The sequence below is a fragment of the Anguilla anguilla genome, chromosome 5 (assembly GCF_013347855.1).
Source record: "Anguilla anguilla isolate fAngAng1 chromosome 5, fAngAng1.pri, whole genome shotgun sequence".
In the NCBI taxonomy this organism is placed as follows: domain Eukaryota; kingdom Metazoa; phylum Chordata; class Actinopteri; order Anguilliformes; family Anguillidae; genus Anguilla; species Anguilla anguilla.
Window position 1 is genome coordinate 17,110,805 of NC_049205.1, and position 22,123 is coordinate 17,132,927.

A 22,123-nucleotide genomic window follows, 5' to 3' on the forward strand; every position below is an offset into this window, starting at 1 on the left:
TTCAACCATACAAGTCTTAATATTTTAATTTTGTACATGAACATTCAAGCAAGTACATGGATATTAAGCAACAATGATCTTGAGAGCTAGTTATTCACTAAACAAGTGTGACAGCATAGACAGATTGATCTATTTAATCCAGAAAGGTAACTTCGCGGACAAATGTCATGGGAGAACAGCGCTAGTGTCATGTAGAACAGCGCAAGTATCATGTAAAATTATTTTTCACAAAAATTGATTTATTGTCACATTTGCATTTTCAGCAGAACATTTTTTAACACCCAAGGCATTACTAATCAATTTTTTTTTTTTAAATGGGTCTTGTTTGGTCGGAGTCAAATTTATTGCCCATTGATTACCGTTAAAAACGTTATGCTTCTTCCTCTGCATAATTTTGTAGTTGCTGCTGTTCGCACTGGTTCTTCCTCTCTGATGGAGATGACTGTCACTTGGGCAGTCACCCACATCAGGTGGTGGAGGTGGGGAGGGGAGCGGGAATGGGACCCGGGCATACGTCTTGGTGCAGGCTTGTAATGAGGGCCTTTACTGTGATTACCCTGCTTTACTGTGTTGGTCCTGCCTTAGGTTGGGGGGAAGGGGGGGGGGGATTCTTCCATCACTAGCTGAAAGGTCACCACGGGCTCCTTGCCCAGTAATAAATTACATCTCCTACCCGAGCCGGATGTCTGAGTGTGTAATTGCATAAAGCGCTGCTTGTGATTTAATGCTGCGTCAGAAAACTGTGTCTAAACTGTAAATGTAATCGCTGAGTTAAAGAGCCTCTCCTATTCATTTGTGTGTGTGTGTGTGTGTGTGTGTGTATGTGTGTGTCAGTTTATCTCTGAAAAACCCACTGGTGCAGGAACAGAGGGTGGTGAATGTGCGCATAAATGTCTGGGTCTGTCTGTATTTGTCTATCTGTATGTCTGTATGTCTGTACAGAGTGCCTGGAGTCCTGCTGGAGTGGATGTGTGTTTGTCTGTCTCTGCAGAACTCTAAGGTTAAGAAACAGGAGTGCCTATGATTATATACATGTCTGTGTCCACCTGTCTGTCCTCGCAGAGTCCAGAGGTGCAGGAGCAGGTCCTCTACATGATAAACAGATCCCCGAAACTGGAGGACGTGTGCCTGGAGAACAGTGGGCTCAAACCGTGAGTGATCTCACCTGAACACCTCTGACCCCCAGCAAAGGGAGGCAGTGAGCTCATACACCACAGAAGAAGAAAATGCACCTTTAAACATGACCTGTTTTTTATAGCTAGCAGTGCAGTGTTATGGGTATGGAATTTGCAAAGTCACAACGTTGCAGGGTATTAAACCAGAATTTAACCTGAAGTATATGCTCAGGTCTATAAATATATGCTATGCAAAAAAGGCTACTTTTTAAAATGATGGACAAACTTAACAATTAAAAATTCACCACCACTGATTATTTTTAACCTAAGAAGTATCTTTTTTGATTATTTCAAAGAGGTCTGTAGAAAATGAAATTTGAACCAATTGTTTCCTTGGAACTCATTAAAGCTAAAATAATTTCATGTGAAGTGAAAGTAGCCCTGTCATGGTAATGATGTATTTGTGTCAAAAAATTATTTAAAAAAATAGTGATACTTACATATATCAAGAGACTTAATGGTTTGCTAATTGTTCAAAAGCAGCTTTTGAAATGAAGGTACTACAAGCTCTCCGCCTCTGTAGCTCACCACCCACCACTGACATCCTGTCTCTGGCAGTGTAACCTGCACACATGCTCTCCCATTGAGGTCATATAAGAGCATGTAGCTGTGGGGCCGCTGAGTGGCTCATCCTGTTAATGCACTGTTTCAGTGGTTGGATGGGCCCCATGCTCTGGTATCAAATCTGGACTATGCCAGTGCCAACTGTGGGCCATAGCCCTGCAGTGCTACATACAATTGACTCAAGCATTACCTGGGTATACGCGAGTTTCTGGCAGTCTGGAGATGGCGACGGCTTTCATTGCGGACCAATGAACCGGGTTCCCGCAGGTCCACACGCTGAGCTGGACATTAAGTGTCTTCCTCCAACTCCGCTCTATACAAACTTTGGGGTTTAAGAAGTGACAAACGTTATATGCTTTGGAGGAGAGTGCGTGTTTGTCTGCACTGTCCTGAATCAATAGCAGTCAAAATGTGTGACTGAGTCTAGAGCAGGGATCTCAAATTTACCCCATCCTGGGGGGCTACACTGTCTGCAGGGGTCTGTTGTTTTTTGTTAATTTAGGCCTCTGTAACAATGGGTGTGGACCCATTAGTCAATCAATGGCTTAAATTATGCATTCTGAAGCATGTCAAAAATCACCAGTTTCTGCGGCCCTGGAGTTTGAGATCCCTGGTTTAGAGTCAGGGAGAAAGAAGAGAGATAGAGATCATTTGGTTATGGTGATCCTGCCCCTCCCTGTAGGGATTTTGCAGTGAAGATGGCCTGTGCCATCCGCGACCACCCCAGTTCTGCACTGCACATCATCAATCTGTCAGCCAATCCGATTGAAGACAAAGGTGTGTATGTGTCCTTTGTGGGTATGTGCTCTATCGATATTACCTGCCTGCTATGACATCACACATGCTGGCTGTGTTACCTACCTCTACTGTGACATCCCTCACATCTCCTGGACATGTTACCTATCCTAACTGTGACATCATTCAGGTGTGTTGGCTGTATTAACTGTCCCCACTGTGACATCACTTAGGTGTTTTGGCTGTATTACCTGTTCCTACTGTGACATCACACAGGTGTGGTGACTGTAGGATGTGTTCCCACTGTGACATGACACAGGTGTGGTGACTGTATTATCTGTTCCCACTGTGACATCACACAGGTGTGGTGACTGTATTCTCTGTCCCCACTGTGACATCACTCAGGTGTGCTGGCTGTTGAATGTCTTCTCTGTGACATCACTAAGGTGTGTTGTCTGTTTTACCTGTCCCAGGTGTGATTGCTCTCAGCCATCAGCTTGAGAAGCTACCCAAAGGCCTTACTCAGCTGTGTCTCTCCAGAGTATCTCTGTCCCCCAAAGGTAAGAGCTTTCTCATTCTCCCAGAGATGTTAAAGATGAGATTTACTGAACTATACCATAGTTAGTCACAGCCTATGATGTATGACCATAGACCAGATGACTGTGAATTCTAAATCTGTGTCCTGCGGAAGAGCTTTTTTTGATTACCTGAATTACAGTGTTAAACACTAACGACATATATCTGGTCTCAAAGACATAAGCCAGTAAACAGAAGGTCTGTGCACCTGTAATTAACTTGAATTACACCATTAACTACATTGTGAAATACACATTCCTACACTTAATGCAATTTTGACTGTACCAGTAATGCATATCTGCACTAGACCTTCACCACTTAGAACAAAGTTATTGAAAAGGTGTCTCTGGATTTTTATGTCTGGGGGGTTTGTTGTAGTGGTCCTTGTGATTAAGTAGTGGTGTGTACTGTTATTTCCTCTTTGCTTTTCCTGCTCTGTTCTTGCCTATCCTTCCTTTTGCTGTTTCATTTGTCTGTGCCCCTCTCTTTCACTCTCCTCTCTTTCTCTCTCTGGGTCTCCCTCTCTCACTCTCCCGCCCTCTCTCTCTCTCTCTCCCTCTCTCACTCTCCCCTCTCTCTCTCTCTCTCTCTCTCTCAGGTGTGGGCACACTGGCCCAGGCCTTTTCACACAGCAAGCTGTTCTCCAGCTCGCTGCGCCACCTTGACCTCTCAGGCAACGTGGGGAGCCTGGCCACAGGAGAGGCAACGGTGAGAGGAGAGCTGCTGCTGGAAAGAGTGTGTGTGTGTGTGTGTGTGTGTGTGCATGCCTGCGTGTGTGTGTGTGCATGCCTGCGTGTGTGTGTGTGCACGTGCGCATGTGTGTGTATGTGTATGTGTCTGTGTTCATGTGAGTCTGTGTGTATATGTGTACATACACGCGGGTGTGTGGGCGTGTGTATCTGTGTGTGTGTGTGTCTGTGTGCATGTGAGTTTACGTGTGTGTCTGTGTCTGTCTTTGTCTGTCTGTGTCTGTGCCTATGTATGCATGCAAGCATGTGTGTGTGCGCTTTACATATATGCGTGTGTGCATATGCGCATATTGGCATGCATCCATTCATATTCATCTTGTGTGCATACACGTGTGTCTGTGTGTGTGCGAGTGTGTATGTTTGTGTGTGTGTATGTGTGCATGTGAGTGTGTGTGTGTGTGTGCGTGTGAGTGTGTATGTGAAGGGTTTGCAAATATGCGTGTGTATATTTGCATGCACACATCTGTATTCTTGTGTGTGTACATGTGTGCATATGCAGCATTGGGAGTGTTTAAAGGTCTCACTGCATGTTACATTTGGTGCTATACAATTAACATTTAAGTCCGCAGCATCAGCAGGAAGCAATCAAATAATCCATGTATTCCCTTTTGGGTGGCTGCTCTTCTGTTGCCTGGTGCGGCAGCTGGGCAAATATGCATACGATATGAATTACATCACGCTTCACTGGCTTTCTACATTTGTTGCCAATGGGATTTCTCTGAGAAGTTCTCTCTGCGAAAAGTGTTTGTTTCACAGATGTGCAGAAGAGGGAAGCTTCAGTGATGTCACAGCTGAGCGGGCAGGCGTGTCTCTTGCTCCTATTGTTCCATCCAGAGAAGTGTGGTCCACGAGTTTTAATGCGCTTCGTTTGATTCGCTCTTTATTAATGGAGAACAAGCCTGGCCCTGTGAGGGTGTGATTCCGCCTATGGAGGGTTTGAGCATCTGAATGAAGTAGTTAAACATGTGTTGAATCATGTTCCAAGGCCATGTGGACAGATGAAAATCCTAATTTGTCTTTGGATTCTCACTTTGTTCAGGAAACAAAACAATACTGCCTTTCTGTGCATGGATGTGCATGTGGGTGTGCGTGGGCGTGTGTGTGCATGGGCGTGTGTGTGTGTGGGTGTGTGTGTATTGCTTAAATTCTACAGTAGCTCCAAAATTCTACCAAAATTCATTGAATTTTTTTTGTCACATCAGTTCCTTGCTTGTGTTTAATGATTTTGGACCCACATTATGTTTAACGTACGCTGGTAACATCAGGACTAGTGGATCTTTGATGGGTTATCTCTAAACCATCCTCTGGAAACGAGCAGGGTAACTGTGGCTCAAGAAGCCTATTTGCAGTTATTGATCTCTCAAAGACTTTGTGCCTTGTGTATAGAGCCCAGAATCCAATTGGAAAACCAACTTAAATTGAAATTGCCTTCTACATTGCCTTCCATATCGATTCATACCCTTCATGTTCACATATTCCTTAGTGTTCGAAGACAGGAATGCAATCGCCATTCTAGAAATTCAAAATGCATACTTTGAACGCTACTCAAGTGCCAACCAGAGACTACCCATCTGAATTCAGCTCAGTCCTGGTCCTCAGAAGTCACAGTCGTGTCGACTCTTCCCTCTCCCTCTTCAATCCACTATCGCTGTCAGAACCGGGGAGAGACGTTAAGACTTGTGAAATGGAGGAGAGGATTAGTGGAATGAGGTGGCTTTAATTCTTTCATGGTATAAAAGCATGCAGACTCTCAGATAGGCAGCTTGGATCCTTGCTTTCTTATACTGCGCTCCTATAACTGATCCCGGATCAGTGCAATCAGCTGTCACTAAAGGGCAAAGTACTGATGAATGACTTTAATTACCCTCCTTGCATATCGCGTTAACTCATTTTATGTCACAGTTACTTAAAACTTGATTTGCTTTGGTAGTAATTTAGGTATGTTAAATGAGCCCTGTTAGCATGTGAGCCTGCAAAAACATTCCCAATTTTGTGCCGAATCATGAATTGTATTTATTTTTTTTTATTCTGACAGAACCTGCTTAACTTCCTGTCCAGTGAAAATGCTGTGTCTCACCTGAACCTGAGTGGAACAGACTGTCCTTTGGATGCTGTGAGTGTTTGCTGACATCACAACAGTCAGTACTAATGGCCATGTACCCAATGAAAATACACTGCAGAAAAAACTGGATGTGCTTCTTTAACTTTAGGTTTTCAGTCAACCAATCAGGTCATGATCTGCTCTCAATGAACATCTTCACAATATTGCAATATATAAACAATATCATATTAATTATATACACTGTATATAACCGATATCTTATTGTACTTGTTTGTCATACATAATAGTATATTGCTGCTTATGATATGTCACCATGTAATAGATCAGCAGTGCTTTTGGAAGGTTCCTCCCAGTGTGACAGCTCTCTTTTGATCTCTTTCCCAGCTGTTCGTGTCGCTGTCTTCAGGGTGCTGCTCCAAGCTGTCCTACCTCAACCTGTCCAGAAACAGCTTCTCACACAGGTGGGGAGGGGTGGTCGCCCTGTGCGCCCTGCTTCAGGAGAAGATCAGCTCCTGAGCAATGACTGCTGCCCATAAACTAGCCTAAATGCAGTCTATTGTTCTCCTTCACTTTTACATACAGATACACGCAGGTGAAACTTCACAAGCTTAGCAATTCTTCATAAACACAGTTTGACTTGTAAGTTCTGATCACTGGGGAACTTGTCCAACTGTGTTTGTGCAGAAATAAATAATGTTGCAAATGTCTTAATTAGCTTCTGCAGGTCTTGTATTGCATACATTTATGCACATTGTCCTCGCTTCCAGTTCAATTGCCCACACACTGGGCAAAATCTCAAAACCAGAATGTGATTGTGTACAAGTATTCTGTGGTCCTCCTACTGTCTCTACTGTGTCCTGAAATGTTTGGGTTCAGCTGTAGAACCCGCAGTGTGTGGTGGGTGGGGGAGTGTGAGATGGGGACAGGCGGTGGGTCATGTGACCTCTCTCTTCCGCCAGGACGGCGCGGGAGGTGACGCGCAGCGTGAAGGATTTCTTCAGCAAAAGCGCCGAGCTGAAATACGTGGTGCTGGCGGGGACGAGGCTTCCTGCGGCCGCGCTGAGGTCAGAGCAGAGGCGAGGGGCTTGGGGGTGGGGCCCAGGGTGGTGGGGAGGGGCTTGGGGGTGGGGCCCAGGGTGGTAGGGAGGGGCTTGGGGGTGGGGTCCAGGTGTGACAGGGAGCGGCTCGGGGTAGGGGCAAGGTCTTTAAGGCAGGAGCTTAGCTGTTAGGGCTGGGGCTTAATTGACAGGGGAATTAGGGGTCTGAGGAAAGGCTGGGCCTGGGGTTGGGGTGGGGGCTCATGGGGAGGGGCTTGGTGAGGGTGGGAGTGTCCTATATTCATTTTTAATGTGTGCAGGGAATATGCTAATCCTGTTCTCTATTATTAGTATGTTCGATGTCTTGAATATTTTTTTCAACTAACTTTTATAAATTTACTTCCTTGGACTCATCCTAGCTTAACCCGTTTTCCTGATAATGCACTCAATTTAAAGAACCATTGTGCTTTTTTGGCCATGACAGATTTTAAACTCCCCTCCCAATTGTAATCCACAACCTATTACACATAAAGATCGCATTACGTACTCAGTCTCTTGTCTTCAAAAATCTTCTGCCATTTAAAAGAAATATATGGCCACAGATCCTCTTCTTACACCTACACTTATATTCCTAATTCCAAACTTCTCAAATCCCATTATCTCCAAAACCACAACGCTACAACCTCCAACCAGATTTTTTTTAAATGGCTGAAACCCTTCTCTTTGTTACTTACCGTCATCTCTTTTCCTTCAGCTTTCTGGTCCTTGTAACTACCTTTCTATTCTGTACCTACCTGTCACCTTATTTTATTTCCTTTTTTATTCTTTTGTACTGTTCCCAGCATGTTGTTACCCGCGGGGCAGGAAACAGGCTGAAGAGCAGTTTTTAAACTGAGACTGGCCAAGAGGATTTTAAACTTTAATTTACTTTTAATGTCACACTTTATGCTTTGAAAATCCACCCCTTGTATAATACAAAAAACTAAATGTACCCAGGTAAATACATGAAATCTGTGCAGTCCTGAAACCTTTGGGTTGTCATTTTTTTTACAGGTTACTGCTGCAGGGCTTGGCAACCAACACTCTTCTATCAGGACTGGAGCTAGACCTGAGTAGCTGTGAGGTATATATACAGCACACACACACACCTACACGTACACAAGCACGCAGGCACACACACACTCAGACAGACCCACACATACACTCACACTCAGGCAGACACAAGCAGGCATTCACACACGCACACACTCACAGAAGCACAAGCACACACACACATACACTGACACACACACACACACACACGTGCACATACACACACACTGACACACAAGCAACACACACACATGCACACACACACAAGCAGGCACACACACACACATACACACACAGACACAAGCAGGCACACACACACACACACACACACACACAGGCACACAGACACTAGCAGGCACGCAGACACACACACACACACACACACACACTGTGTTTCCTGCTCTTGTGATGACATGTTTATGATGGCTGTATGTACGTGTGTGTAGCTCAGGTCTGCAGGAGCACAAGTGATTCAGGAGCACATCTTTGAAGCCAAGGCCATCAGCAGCCTGGACCTGTCAGACAACGGTGAGGCTCCGCCCCTCTGTCGCATACACTCACCATCCGTCTCTCTCCTCTCTCTTTCATTCTCTCTCTCTCTCTGTTTGTGGGTCTATCTATAATCTTCATACATACTGTATCAATCCACTTCACTCTCCACACCCCCCTTTCCCCTCACTACTGGCCTTACTTGATAATTCCAACACCCATCCCAATATCCCATCCCCCCCCGACCCCCCTACCAATTAGGCAGGCTGGGGGTTGAGATCCCCTGCAGACCGGTAGACTGACGGGGGTGGGGCGCAAACGCACGTATGATTGAGCGAGGCAAACGCGCGGAGTGATAAATCATCCTGAGTACGTCGCTCTCGGGGGACGGCATGGCGCTTTCAGAGGCGCCGGGAGGAAAGGAAGCGGGGAGACCGTCGTCTGCGAGGGGAGCCAGCGGCGGCGGGCTGGGGAGGGGTCGGCCCCTGGTTACTGCATATCCAATATCTCCGAGCCCTAATAACGGTCCCGATGGAAAGTGCGCGACGCGAGGCACTCCGCGAACTACGCGAACCTTTCCCAGCCTGCAGAACTATTCACGGCTGCGCGCATCTTCTTATTGACCCGTTATTTCATTGAACGGTTTTATTTTTTACATTTTTATTAAGGGGGACTGACGATATTTGCGCTGCCTCAGCTTTTTTAATTTGCTTTTTATTCCCCCGATACCTCGGTTTGGTAGTAAAAACCAGACTCTGCCGGTGGCGTAAAAGGATGCTTCATTGGAAGCGTGTCCCCTCCCATCTGAGGCGTTTGCCGCGTCCTGCAGGGGCTCAATAAACACGCCAGACAGGGAGGAGATAAAGTCAAGCCGCCGCAGTTACAGGGACAAGACAGAGGGCTGAACAATTGGGCCGTCAGATTTCAAGCGGCGGCGGGGGGGGGGGGGGGGGGGAAGGGGGGGAAAAAACAACAAATTATTCTTCATTGAGAGTAAGACGGCAATAAAAACAAGATAAACTTCACGGGGCCCGATGCCTGCCAGTTTATCAGTCGATTCATTGGTGATCCATCCGTTTAAATTACAATTCAATTAGGTGCAGATTACGCTTATTTGTAGGAATACAATGTGACAATGCGAAGGTGATGTATTGCCAAGGCCAATCTTCATGATGCATTTTGTAATTGGCCTTTTGATCCATCTCCACCTGACCAATTCCAGTCAAATAGCAGCAGGGATGACTCAGGCACAATGTACTGAGCTCACATTCCTATCTCAAGCGTACAGCTGTAGCAACGTATTGATATACGCATTTTTCTTTTTTAAAAAGCAGCATTTTGTGGCATCACACCATGGTAATCCCTGTGTCGGAATGCTTCCCTGTTAGGGAGCACAGCTGGCTGGCTTAGCTCGGTACGGCCGTTTAAAACCCAGAAACTCAACTCACGGTCCTCGAGGGCCGAGAACTGCTGGTTTTCCACCTTCCTTTTACCTGGGAGTCAGGTGTGAAGACCGTCTGGCCAATCCCTAGCCCTTATTGCTGAGTTGACTACCTGGAAGGAAAGAAAACCAGGGCTGGATTTGGATTCGAGGGCCAGATTCTACCGTCGATAAGATAAACCATAAGCGGCAGAAAACCTTAATGCCTTTCATCCGGTTTCTTTGATGTCAGTTCCAGTTAATCTTATACACAGGCTCATTTTTGCTTTCATGTCCATTCCACCTGTTTTTATGTCTTTCCATAGCATTCTATTTATACAAGAATAAAAAAACGTTCACAGCAACAGACAACAGTGTTTTGGCACAACTCAGTAATCAAGCATATTTTCCTAAAATGAAGAAGAGGACACTGGTAGGAATACTATAATTTTTCTCCTACAGGTCTAGAAAGTGACATGGTCACCCTTGTGCTGTCCATTGGACGCAGCCACTCAATCCGACACCTGGCACTTGGAGGCAACTTCGCCATGAAGTCCAGGTGAGTTTGGCTGCCCGCCCTCCAAATACCTGCAGTCCTCCAGGCCACCAGGGGGAGCCAAACCTCTCGGTAAAACACCAGTGCTGACTAATGGCAGCAGGGACAAACTGCACTGCTCCTCCCCATGGACTGACCAGTTCCTCCCAGATAGACCTGTGGCAGCAAGGAAGCTCTGTGTTAAACAGCAATGAAAAGAGATAGCAGCCTACCACTGCTAATACTGGGAACTGAGTGAAATTAATGATGCAATTACATAATAGCCTACAGTATTACTTTATCATAGTAAGAGTAAAACTTTTCTTGTGCCGTTATTATGTTTCATTTTGTGCATTCAACTGTGTATATTGTAGATTGTTTAAGATGTTGTATATGTTAAACATTAGTCATTACATTTAATTACAGGCATTTAGCAGACGCTCTTATCCAGAGCGTCCTACACAACTTTTACATAGTCGCAATACCTGAGGTGTCGGTGTTGGTAACTGTGGGGTTCTACCATAAAAGCAGGAAATAGCCTTCTGACCGCTCTTCTTCCTCTTCCTCTTCCTAACAGAGCTCTGACCGATGTTCTGCATCGGATTGTCCAACTTATTCAGGAGGAGGAGTGTGTGAGTAACTCATCACCCCTTTACATTTTTGTGATGCTTGTACTTGACTTCCTGTCAATGTTCTGTCACATGTATGTCCCTAATGTGTAAATAACAAAGATGCAGGAACTCAGGCCAAGTTTCTTTTAAAATTATTCTCAGCTATGGGGAAAGATTGCACCTTCCCATTAGGAAGATTTATGTACTACATATAGTGGTTAAGTATAACACTTGCTTGTTAGAAAACATATTTTGTTTATTATTCATAATATGTTCTAGCTGTCCTGGCCTTCATCTGATAACTTGTAGGGCAAGACAAAGGTTATCTCCCCCATGGTTTGAAATAAGATTTATCATCTAATTAGCTGAATGGCCAGCCGGAATCATAACATACAATTTAAGCCCATCCACTGCAATGTGAATGAGTTTATATTCTGCCCCAATCACTGATCCTAGATCAGTGTGTATAGTATATGCGGTCAGTTTTACGAGCTGATATGTTGAATATGGGAAGATTGCGAAAGACAGGAAGTAAAGCACATTACGGGAAGAGTCTGCAGGGATGCCTCTGGAGGCGCAACTGGAATTTTAATTACCCAGAATCCCCTCTCCTGAGAGACACGCCACCTTGGTAATTATGCACAGCCCAGCTGAGGCCCAGAGACTCCTAGCCTATTAACTGGAGCTCCTGTCAGTTTTCTGCATTGTGTATCGGAGATTTTTTATTTTTTCTAGGATGAGGTCATTATGTTTCAAGGGGAATTAATCTGGTCACCAGTGTACGTAGACCCCCCTTCTGTCAGAACTGTTCTTCCTGACTGGATTCAATGTTCTGGTCCGATTAGATTCTGTCCAAACTTCCAAACTATTTTCTGCCTGACAAGGTTCTTGGTTTGGGTAAGATTGGCTCTGTCTGGCTGGGGTTTTAAATAGGTGTTGGATTCATTCTCTCTGGCTGTGGTTTTGAGCTCTTTTCTGGCTAGGTTGGCCTGAGGGATCTTATTAATATTATTTCAGTCTGGCGAGGTTTTGAGACACTGAGAATCAAGCTGTGTTTTACTGACAAAATGGATCGCATTCATCGTGGCTAGATGAGGTTGAAGGTTCCTGTTGGGATGAATTCTGCTTAAATAGAATTCTGAGCTCTTGGTCAGAAACAGATTACGTTAGCGTAACGTTGCGGCAAAGTTGTGAAAACGCTAGCCATGTACAGCTGGGAACTTGCGTGCTCTTTGTCCGCCATGCTGGCCCAGCCCCTGGAGTCCCTGTCGGTGAGCGACTCCAAGCTGAAGACTGGCACCACCACCCTGATCAACAGCCTGGGAAACCTCACCAAGATCGACATCAGCGGCAACTGCATCGGAGACACGGGCGCCAAGATGCTGGCAAAGGCCCTGCTCACCAACACTAAGCTCAGGTATGACAGTACCCTGACCCACGCCCTTGTGCAGTTAATATATGGGTACCAACCTCCCCTGAAGCATTACCTGTGCTGTCACTATAAAGTACCAGAATCACCTGGACCATGCACTGTGTGGTTCATATAAAGGTTTCAGCCTTACTTGGACCTTGCACTGTACTGTCAGTATAATATTTCAGACTCCTAAAGCACCTGAAGCACACCCCTTACCGTCTCTATGAATGTTCCAGACTTGTCCCCACCCTTATCTGGCCCTGAGGTACTAATACTCAGCCCCACCTTGCTCAGTGAATAGCCACTATGCTACAGACCTCTATTAGCTTTAACCCTTTACACTATGTAATTAGAGTGTATTTACATTTATATTCTAATGCTGATGTAACAATCACTTCTGGTAATTGAAAGCAATGGAGTTCTGGAACACCCCAAAGATTCCAAAAAACCTACTCTTCAAAGGGTTAAATGGGCAGGACCCTTAGCTCCATTCCGTGTCTGTCTTCCACAGGACCTTGGTCTGGGACAGGAACAACGTGACGGCCAGTGGCTTCCTGGACGTGGCCAGCGCTCTGGAGAGGTGAGTAAGGGCGCGAGCCTATCACGAATCGCCCATCCGTCTCCTCCGAATTACCTGTCGCTCCTTCCTCTTGTCCTCTCCCCTCTGCTTTCCTCATCCCTTCGTCCCTGAGCTCCTCCTTTCTGTGGCTGCGGCGTTTCGTGATTCGGCCCTGGCGTCTGGCTCCGATTTCAGCGCCCCTCCCACGTTATTGTGGAGAGCGGTTTGCAGAGGCGTGCGCGCTGTTGTGTGGTCGGTGTGAACCTTTCTCACTTCCTCCTCCTCTCTGTGTGCGTGCGTTTGTTTGTTTATGCGTTGCATGGTTATGCATGTGTGTGCCCTTGGATGCATTTGTATACGTGGTCGTGCATTATTTTGTTGCGTGCTCTGATGCGCATGTGTGTGTGTATACAGGAACTCCACTCTGCTGCACATGCCCGTTCCCATGAGCGACGCCTTGCAGGCGTATCGCGGCAGCCCGGAAAGGACCGACGAGGCCCTGCAGAGGGTGAGCGTGGTGTCCGTTGATATTCCTGTCCAGAAAGGAAATCCGGGGTCCATTCAGCCAATCAGAGCTGCTCTGTGTATCTCTGTGTGTCAGATCCAGGCCTGTCTGGTGAGGAACAGCCGGGGCCAGGCAGCTGCGTCCGAGCAGGTGCTGCGTCTTCAGCAGGAGATGAAGACCAGGTGCTCTGAGAAGGTAGGGAGGCTGGACGTGGCATGCTACGAGAGGGGCATGGGCCTCTCAGGTCTGTATCCACAGTTACAAGGGTGTTTATTACCTCTTTCAAATACAAATTCTAATTCTAATTCCATTCAAGCACCAACCAAACTCAAATAAGATTCAAATAAGTATCAGTATAATGCCTAATTTAACTCTTATTCTCTCCATTCTTTTGTCATTAGTCTTTGTTTTCTTTTTGACCCTCAACCTCCATCTCTCTCAAATATAAATTCAAACCGTCTTTACTGGTATGACAGCATAATATTGGCGTGGCGTTTAGTGTCCTGTCTCACTGCCCCGCTGGTAGGTGCAGCAGATGTGTGTGAAGGTGCAGAAGACTGTCCAGCCACTGATCAACTGCAGCGTGCAGGAAGTGCAGAGCGACATCCTGTCTGCGGAGGAAGTGCTGCACAACGCCAGGGTGTCCATAGGCGTGAGTATCCACCGAGGGTATCACCGAAGGTATCGCATTTGAAATTCCCACCGGACTTTCAGATGCGAAAGGTTCAGAAGCCGTTAGCTTAAATCAGCGAATACTGTGGAATCCCTATACGGTGATTCGCTAAAATTCGGTCACCGATTCTCCCAACAGATGCTGCCCACCCTATACAATCTGGGGAGGGCGCCCTCTAGCGAGAACATGCTGCAGCACATCCTTAACGACTCGGCCCACTCACTGACCACCGAGATCACCACGGAGATCCAGGTAATGGGAATGGACGCTCCCTGTCTCTGGTAGCATGAGCGCGTGACAGGAAACAGACCGCCTCGTTCGTCTCCGATGCATGTCCTGGGCTTGCGGCTTGTCTTTACATTCGTGCCAAGTGGAACCGTATTTCGGGTTCGACAGTGTTGCCTACCCTAGTGCTTCTGCCATTTTACAGGGGTTCTCTCTGGTCTGGCAGTGTTCTTAAGGAAGCCTATGTCACTGTTGTACACATGGCTCAGGTAGATGTACACTGCAACCAAAAAATAAGTCAAGTCAATTATTAATCTTATGTTTAGACTTAATCTTATTTCTATTACTTTATTGCTAAATAAGACACAAATATTGCCAAGAGGTGCGACGGTTTGACTCATCTCAAGATTTGCCAGTAGGGTAAGCGAACAGTAACTTAAAACAAGCTAATATTTTCTACCTGAAAAAAAAAGATTTTAAGTCCCATTGCAAGACTTAAACTCGTAAAGACAGGTTTTTCCTTTTGTATGCTCGCCTCGCATTTCAAGACACTCCAGAAATTCTTGCTGAATTTATGTAAAATGATATACTTCTACTGAGATTTCAAAAGTTAGGTCACAAAGTCTTCTCTTGTAACCATGCGCAACGTATCTAACTTGGACTGCATGAGTAACCTGGCTGCATAAACGAGTAAAATATGGAAGTATAAAGTGTATTCTCTCTCTATTGGGCTGGATCAGCAGGTGGGTAAAGACATTGTAATCCCTGCTGAATCCTCCTCCCCAGGCCTTCAGCACTGGGAGTCTCTCTCTCGCTCTCTGATTACTGCTGTCATCTGCAGTTTTCTTCCTGCTTTGTGGAACAGCTCGGTTATATAAGCCAGGTTACTCTGCACTTTCTTATGTACTAATAGTACTACAGAGCCTATGTGTGTGAGAGAGACAGAGACAGAGAGAGAGGTAGAGAGAGAGAATGAGAGGGAGAGACATACTCGACTGTGCGGGTTTCTGTCAGGCACCTCTCTCTCCCACATACGCATCATCAGTAACTCCTACATACTGAGCTGCTTATAGAGCCTATCTTCTTACCTGCTGCACCTGCAGGAAAAAAGAGCATCTGCGCTGTGTTACTCAGGAAGAAATGTTATTAGTGTATTTATTTGAAAGGGGCAATGTTAGTAACCGCCCCAGAATTAGCTTGATAGCTAAATTTCATCTGTAGTCCCTTGGCAATGGCGCATATTCTAAGAAAAAGCATTAGAGCCCTTCAATGGAAAACCACTTGCAGGGACAGAGAAGCAGCAACTGCCAGGGCCTGAAACTGAACTAGCCTGGACAAACTGAAAATTGAAGTAGTGGAAGAGGCAGTGTGATTGGACGAGCTCGGGTAGAGAATCAGTGGCCTCTTTGTGATGTCATAGAAAGGGCTCTGAGGGGAAGCCCTGGAGAAATGACTGTACAGGTGAGAGCAGCGTGTAGCTTCACTCCCTCCCTCCTGTCTGTCTGTCACAGGAGCTTGTTCAGTCCATGCTGCAGTCCGTGCAGGCCGTCTGCCCCAGGGTCGTCCAGAGGTCGAGCGTCAGCGAGAAGCTGGCCGACTACGTGGCCAGGAAGTCCCGGCACGCGGCTCACTTTGTGGAGGAGACCCTGGAGAAGCAGGCGGGAGAGCTAATCAGAAACAAGCTCAGGTATATATAAACGCATACGCACGAACACACACACACACACACACATACACACACGTGCACACACACACACACACACACACACACACACACTAAAACACACATGCACACATATGCACACACATCTCATATATTTAAGACTACAAAATATAGTCCTGTTCAGGCCATGCTGTATTTTACTCCAAAAGAGGTTTATGAAGGATTACTTCTTACCAGCGAGTTCATTCTTGCTTAATTACAGTAGTTAATCAATTTTTTGACATCCCTATGTATTCCTCAGGGATAGAGGTTAGGATTCATTTATTAATAACTGAGATAATTTTTGAATGAAAGGATATGAGGCCTATTCTTTTTTATGATAATAATAATGGTCATGCTTTTCCTTCAGTAATTCAAAATTTATGCTCCTGCTTGTGCAAATAAGGTATCAATATAATGAATCTTCTTCTTTCTCTCCCTCCTTCTTCCTCACTTTTCACTTTCTCCCTCCATTCTCCTTCCCTCTTTTCCATTATTTTCCTCTCTATCTGTTTCTCCATCTACCTCTCTCCCAGAGAGCTGAAACTGTCTGTGAGCGTTTGCCTGGCAGAGAGCGTTGTGGATCAGATTCTGCAAGACCTGTCTGCGTCTCAGCAGAAACTGGTGAGCTGTGCATGCTTGTCTTTGTAGTTCTTTGTTTTCATGTGTCTGGATTTCTGTGTCCATTTTTAAATGAAAATTTGTGTTTTTGTGACTGCAAGTGCGTGTGTGAGTTTTTGCATGTGCATATGTGTGTGTGTGTTGTGTGCGTGTTTGAAACAGAGCATGGCAATGAGGGGTTTACTGTAATCAAAACATTGATTTTATGTAAGGTTCTGAAGTGGGTGCAGAAACAAATGAATGCCATTTTTTCTAATATAAATATTAAATTAAGTGTGAGACATGTGCATGCGTGCTTGTGTGTCTTCAGTATGAGTGAAAGCTCCTTCCGGAAGCACACACACATGCAAATGCACACGCATACACACACACACACACACACACACACACACACCCATACAAACAACCCCTGCTCCTCTTCCTTCAGGACCGGCACGTGAGAGACCACACCCAGCCCCTGTCTGGCTCCGCCCCCCGAACCAACATCCCCCAGCTGAGAGTGGTGGAGGAGGAGTTCCCCACAGACGAGGTCAGAGGTCGTCCTGTGCGCCGTGGCCTTTTCCAAATCCCTCCCCCTCGTGAAATCCGGTATCTCTCTAAATCTAACAGGGCCCGTGTGGCGTGTCATTTTTATAACAGCGTAAATGTCAGGTGTGGTCATGTTGGGACTTTCAATCAGGCTCAATTAGCCGTGACATTTCAGCGCGACGCATTGCGTGAACCTCAACCGGGAGACGAGCCTGGGAAGAGCCTGTGGTAAACCTGTCCAATAAAAAAATATGGTTTCCTAAAGCTTTCTGCAGTTGATACAGTACAGTGTGCACTTGAATTGTAAAACCACAACATGCACGGTGACTGGAATGGACAGCAAATGAATGTTAAATCGGATATTAGCTTGCTGTAATTAAGGAGTCCTAATTGGCTGGGTTGGTAAAGGAGCTCACCAGAAGCGCAGGCTGAGTCTTAGACCCTGGACAGCACTACATCGAGACTGGGCTGTGTCATTAGCCGACTATGACTGGGAGTGAGTCAGCCACGGTACCTCAGGCTACTGCCACATGAACACTGCTTAGCTATTCACCCAATAACCACAGGTTACCAGCTGTCATCACTGTGCAGTGGGCCTGTCCTCCAATGGGTGCTAGCCCCTCTGTAGTCCAGTGTGTGGCTAGCATTGTGGAAAGCAGTCATTGTCTCTTAGGCGAGTGGATCAAGCACAGCTGGCATAGAGCTCACATGAAAGCAGAGCATCATAGGGGATTCCGGTCACACCTGTCACCTGTTAAATAGCATTATGTATTCTCAATCACTGACAAAAGATTAGCATTGCAGGACAATGACGGTAATGTATTTTTAATCATTGCACATCACTGATTTCAATGGCTGATCTGCACAAAAAAAGCCTTTCTCTTTATTACTCCCCAAAATTACTGAGAGGTAATATGTCTGTTTGGCTCTTCCCGGATGTATTTTCCAGGCATTCGCACCTACCAAGAAAAAAAAAAAACTTAACATGTAACATGTAATGTTAATATGCTGTGGCTGATATTGATTTCTGCCTGTGTTGTGGCTGATGGTGATTTCTGCCTGTGTTGTGACTGATACTGATTTCCGCCTGTGTTGTGACTGATACTGATTTCCGCCTGTGTTGTGACTGATGCTGATTTCTGCCTGTGTTGTGACGGATGCTGATTTCTGCCTGTGTTGTGACTGATGCTGATTTCTGCCTGTGTTGTGACTGATACTGATTTCTGCCTGTGTTGTGACGGATGCTGATTTCTGCCTGTGTTGTGACTGATGCTGATTTCTGCCTGTGTTGTGACTGATGCTGATTTCTGCCTGTGTTGTGACGGATGCTGATTTCTGCCTGTGTTGTGACTGATGCTGATTTCTGCCTGTGTTGTGACTGATGCTGATTTCTGCCTGTGTTGTGACTGATGCTGATTTCTGCCTGTGTTGTGACGGATGCTGATTTCTGCCTGTGTTGTGACTGATGCTGATTTCTGCCTGTGTTACTCAGTACGTTCCAGTGATTTGGCGCAGCAGTTTTCACAGCCGCAGCATACGCCCCGCCCCGTCTGTAAAAAGTAAGTGCCATCAGCCTTCGTCCATGAAAAAAACCACAGGGGTCCACATTCCCAGAAACACCACGGGGCGCACGGGAGAGGGGGGCAGGTTACATTACCTCTGATTTGCCTGGTATCATAGCAAAACCTGAATTCATTTAGCTAGGTGCTTCGGTGCAGTCATGCAGATTAAAATTTTTTCTTTTTTGCTGTGTGCTGTGCAGCCACTGACCGGAGGCAAACTAGAGGGCAGCCCACATAGAAGGGAAGTGAAGCTTCTCACGGACATTAGGCAGTGTCTGGCGAGGGCACTTCATAATTACACTGCTAATATTACATTACTGATGGTTTCATAATTACAGCACAAATGTCGCACTATTAATGTTTTCATAATTACACTACCAGCTATTATTTTTCATGGGACAGAGGAGAAACAGCCTCATCTTAAGTCACATCATAAGTCTGATTGACATAATTAAAAGCATATCAAATTGCACATTGTATCAAATGCATCATTGGCAATTAGATTGTGTGACTAAAACGCAGAAGTCTAGTAAAAAAAACTGTGATAACGAATGCTTGGAAGCGAGAGTCCTGTTTTCCGGCCCCCTGTTTTGTGATAGGCTGGTTTTAATTGTTTTGGTTTCGTGCCAGGCAGCGATTGGCTGCTGCTTCCTGATGCGAAACAGCTGCAACGTCATAGGCTGCGTGGCAGCCAGCTGCTTGAAGCCGGCCAGGCTCCAGCGAGCTCGCCGACTTCCCGACCGCAGAGGTCGAAGTTCACGTCCGGTCGGCACCCAATTAACCAATTAGACGCTGAGCTCTGTACAAACGAGGGATAAAGGGCAGCGATTGGCCAGTCGGAAGCGAATGAGCTGCTAGCACTGTGTTCTTGTGCCATATGGCACATTGTATTGTCTGTCTGAGATCCCTTAACTGTAATGCTCTCTGAAATACATCCGGAAGGAGATTTATTACACGGCCTTCGTGTGTCAAGGTAGTATGCTGCCCTGGTGGTGACATCACTACCGTGCCCTGCCACGAGATTTGAATCCATCCAAATGTTGTGTCCTGCTGGAAAGGATGAGGTTGAGTCTAGCTCTGCCCACAAGACATCATGACCAGACTGCACCTGCCCATGCCATGATTGGTTACTTTGTATGCTCCGTGTGAAAAATGCATGTATGTCACAGTAGTATGTGCGTGTGCTTATAATAACTGTTTGCAATGACTGTGTTTGTAATAGATGTGCGTGCCTGTCCTTCTGGGTGTGTCTGTGTGTATAATAATTGTGTGTGCCTGTCCTTCTGGGTGTGTCTGTGCATATAATAATTGTGTGTGCCTGATAAATATGCATTTCTGTGTGTGCTTATGTGACGTATGTTTATAATGGCATAAGTTTATGGGTTTATATGTAGGGTGAGATTGTGTCAGTAATAACTATGTGTGTTAAGTATGATAACTTTGAGCGTGTTTATATACAATGTGCATATGTGTACGTGTGTGTCTGCGTTGAGTATGCCTGCATGTAAATATAGAGTGTGCGTTCGTGTGTATTGTGTTCTGTGGGTGTGTCTGAGTGTGCAATTCTGTATTGGGATTCCCCTGCTGGTCACTCTGCCATATTCTCTGCTGGTGCTGAAGGGGTTAAATCCTGTGAAGGAGGGGGGGAGGAGGCGTGTCCTGACCCCAGGAGGTGAGGAGGGGATTCCAGTAGGGCGGGACGTTTATGCAAACCCCAAACAATAGATAATCAGCCGGTCGCCATACTGCTGGCCAAATACAGCCGGCCGCGGTAACTGGAGCATGGCTGGGTTACTCTCACCCCACTGATTGTCTGGCTGAGGCTGTGCGTGTGTGTGTGTGTGTGTGTGTGTGTGTGTGTGTATGGAGGGGGGGTGGGGTGGGGTGGGGGAATATTTCCTTGTATCCTTCCTGCTCTACCTCTCTTCCTGTTCCACCGCAACCTGTGCCCTATCACCCTTTCTCTCCCTTGCGCTGCCTCCCCCCCTTGCTCCCTCCCTCCCTCCCTCGTTCCCTCCCTCCCTCCCTCCCTCCCTCCCTTGCTCTGGCTCTGGTGTTTACAGGCTCTGTAGTGCCGGTGAAATGTTTCCTGGTTGAGGGCTGTTAGCTGCGGCGCTTGCTGTCAATGCGCTCCGTATCTGAGCCTCAGCCTCGCTGCTCTTGCGCATCTCTCTTCAGCCGGCAGGTGTGTCTGTTCATGGAAATCTGCTTTCTCTCTCTCTCTCTCTCTCGCTCTCTTTCTTCCTCACTCCCTCTCTCTCTCCCTCGCTTTCTCCCTCTCTCTCGCGCACTGAGCCGCTGTTTTCAGTTCAGCCTTTTCCTCTCCCCGCTCTCCTCCTCCTCTTTCCCACCCTCAGTAGTCGACCGCCCAGCTTCTCATTTTCCAGACCAGACCTTTCTCTCTCTCTCTCTCTCTCTCTCTGTCCTCTCCTCTGGCGCTCGTCTTCCTGCATTGTTGCATCGCCTAGTTCTCCCTCTCTCGCGCGCACCTCTTCTCATTGTTATTTATACCATCGCTGATTCCAATTCCCTCTCCCCTCCCCCTTCTCTCCCTTTCTCTCGTTCTCTCTCTCCTCATTCATTTTCTCTGTCCCTTCCTCCTCCGTCTCTCCATTTTTGTTCGCTTCCTGTATTGCTCCCTTCCTCTCTATTTTTTTGTTCATCCCTCCTTTGCTCTCTCTCTCTCTCTCTACCTTCCTCCACCATCTCTCCTCCTCTCTTCCCTTCCCTCTGTCTGTCCTCTCTCATTCTCCTCTGTCTCTCCATTTCTCTCTCTCCCTCCCTCTGTCCGTCCCTCTCTCCCTCTCTCTCGCTCTCTCTCTCCTTCTCCTCTCTCCCTTGCTCTCTCTCTCTCTCTCTCTCTCTCTCCCTCTGTCCGTCCCTCTCTCCCTGCAGGTCTCCTGGATGTGGACTCAGATTTCCAGCAGACGAGCGAAGGCAGGCAGCAGCAGCATCAGCAGCAGCAGCAGCAGAGCCGAGAGGAGGAGGAGCAGGAGGAGGTAGGCGGGGCGGAGACAGCGTGGGGGCGGGCCGCGTCGTCCCCCTCGTCCCTGTCAGTCACGGCGGCCCGGCCGAAGCCCGGCCCCTCCCACCCGCCGGAGGAGGAGGAGGACGATGCTGCCGCTCTTCGCAGGCTCAGCAGTCAGCCCAGGCGCTCGGAGCCCGCACCTCCTCGGCCCCCTATGGACCTGCCCAGCGAAGGACAGAGACTGAGGCACTTCACCCAGACCCGGCCACGGCCCAACCGCAGGAACAGGCAGCCGCCCAGCAAGCCGCAGGTACCGCCCGG

The 22,123-nt window shown here is 46.9% G+C and overlaps 1 protein-coding gene across 3 annotated transcripts in view; it reads left to right on the top strand.

Annotated features, from left to right (window-relative positions):
• Window positions 1-22,123, top strand: part of carmil2 (capping protein regulator and myosin 1 linker 2) — a 65,513-nt gene that overhangs the window by 22,339 nt on the left and 21,051 nt on the right. For all 3 annotated transcript variants that reach the window (XM_035418755.1, XM_035418758.1, XM_035418756.1), the window contains 22 exons: window positions 1,063-1,151; window positions 2,422-2,516; window positions 2,948-3,034; window positions 3,649-3,758; window positions 5,835-5,912; window positions 6,246-6,322; window positions 6,821-6,925; window positions 7,952-8,021; window positions 8,437-8,518; window positions 10,362-10,458; window positions 11,012-11,066; window positions 12,299-12,462; window positions 12,971-13,039; window positions 13,433-13,526; window positions 13,620-13,718; window positions 14,050-14,175; window positions 14,335-14,448; window positions 15,933-16,108; window positions 16,660-16,747; window positions 17,172-17,273; window positions 18,765-18,831; window positions 21,730-22,112. In XM_035418755.1, the coding sequence (XP_035274646.1) occupies window positions 1,063-1,151; window positions 2,422-2,516; window positions 2,948-3,034; window positions 3,649-3,758; window positions 5,835-5,912; window positions 6,246-6,322; window positions 6,821-6,925; window positions 7,952-8,021; window positions 8,437-8,518; window positions 10,362-10,458; window positions 11,012-11,066; window positions 12,299-12,462; window positions 12,971-13,039; window positions 13,433-13,526; window positions 13,620-13,718; window positions 14,050-14,175; window positions 14,335-14,448; window positions 15,933-16,108; window positions 16,660-16,747; window positions 17,172-17,273; window positions 18,765-18,831; window positions 21,730-22,112 (2,427 nt within the window). The remainder of the gene's footprint in view (window positions 1-1,062; window positions 1,152-2,421; window positions 2,517-2,947; window positions 3,035-3,648; window positions 3,759-5,834; window positions 5,913-6,245; window positions 6,323-6,820; window positions 6,926-7,951; window positions 8,022-8,436; window positions 8,519-10,361; window positions 10,459-11,011; window positions 11,067-12,298; window positions 12,463-12,970; window positions 13,040-13,432; window positions 13,527-13,619; window positions 13,719-14,049; window positions 14,176-14,334; window positions 14,449-15,932; window positions 16,109-16,659; window positions 16,748-17,171; window positions 17,274-18,764; window positions 18,832-21,729; window positions 22,113-22,123) is intronic.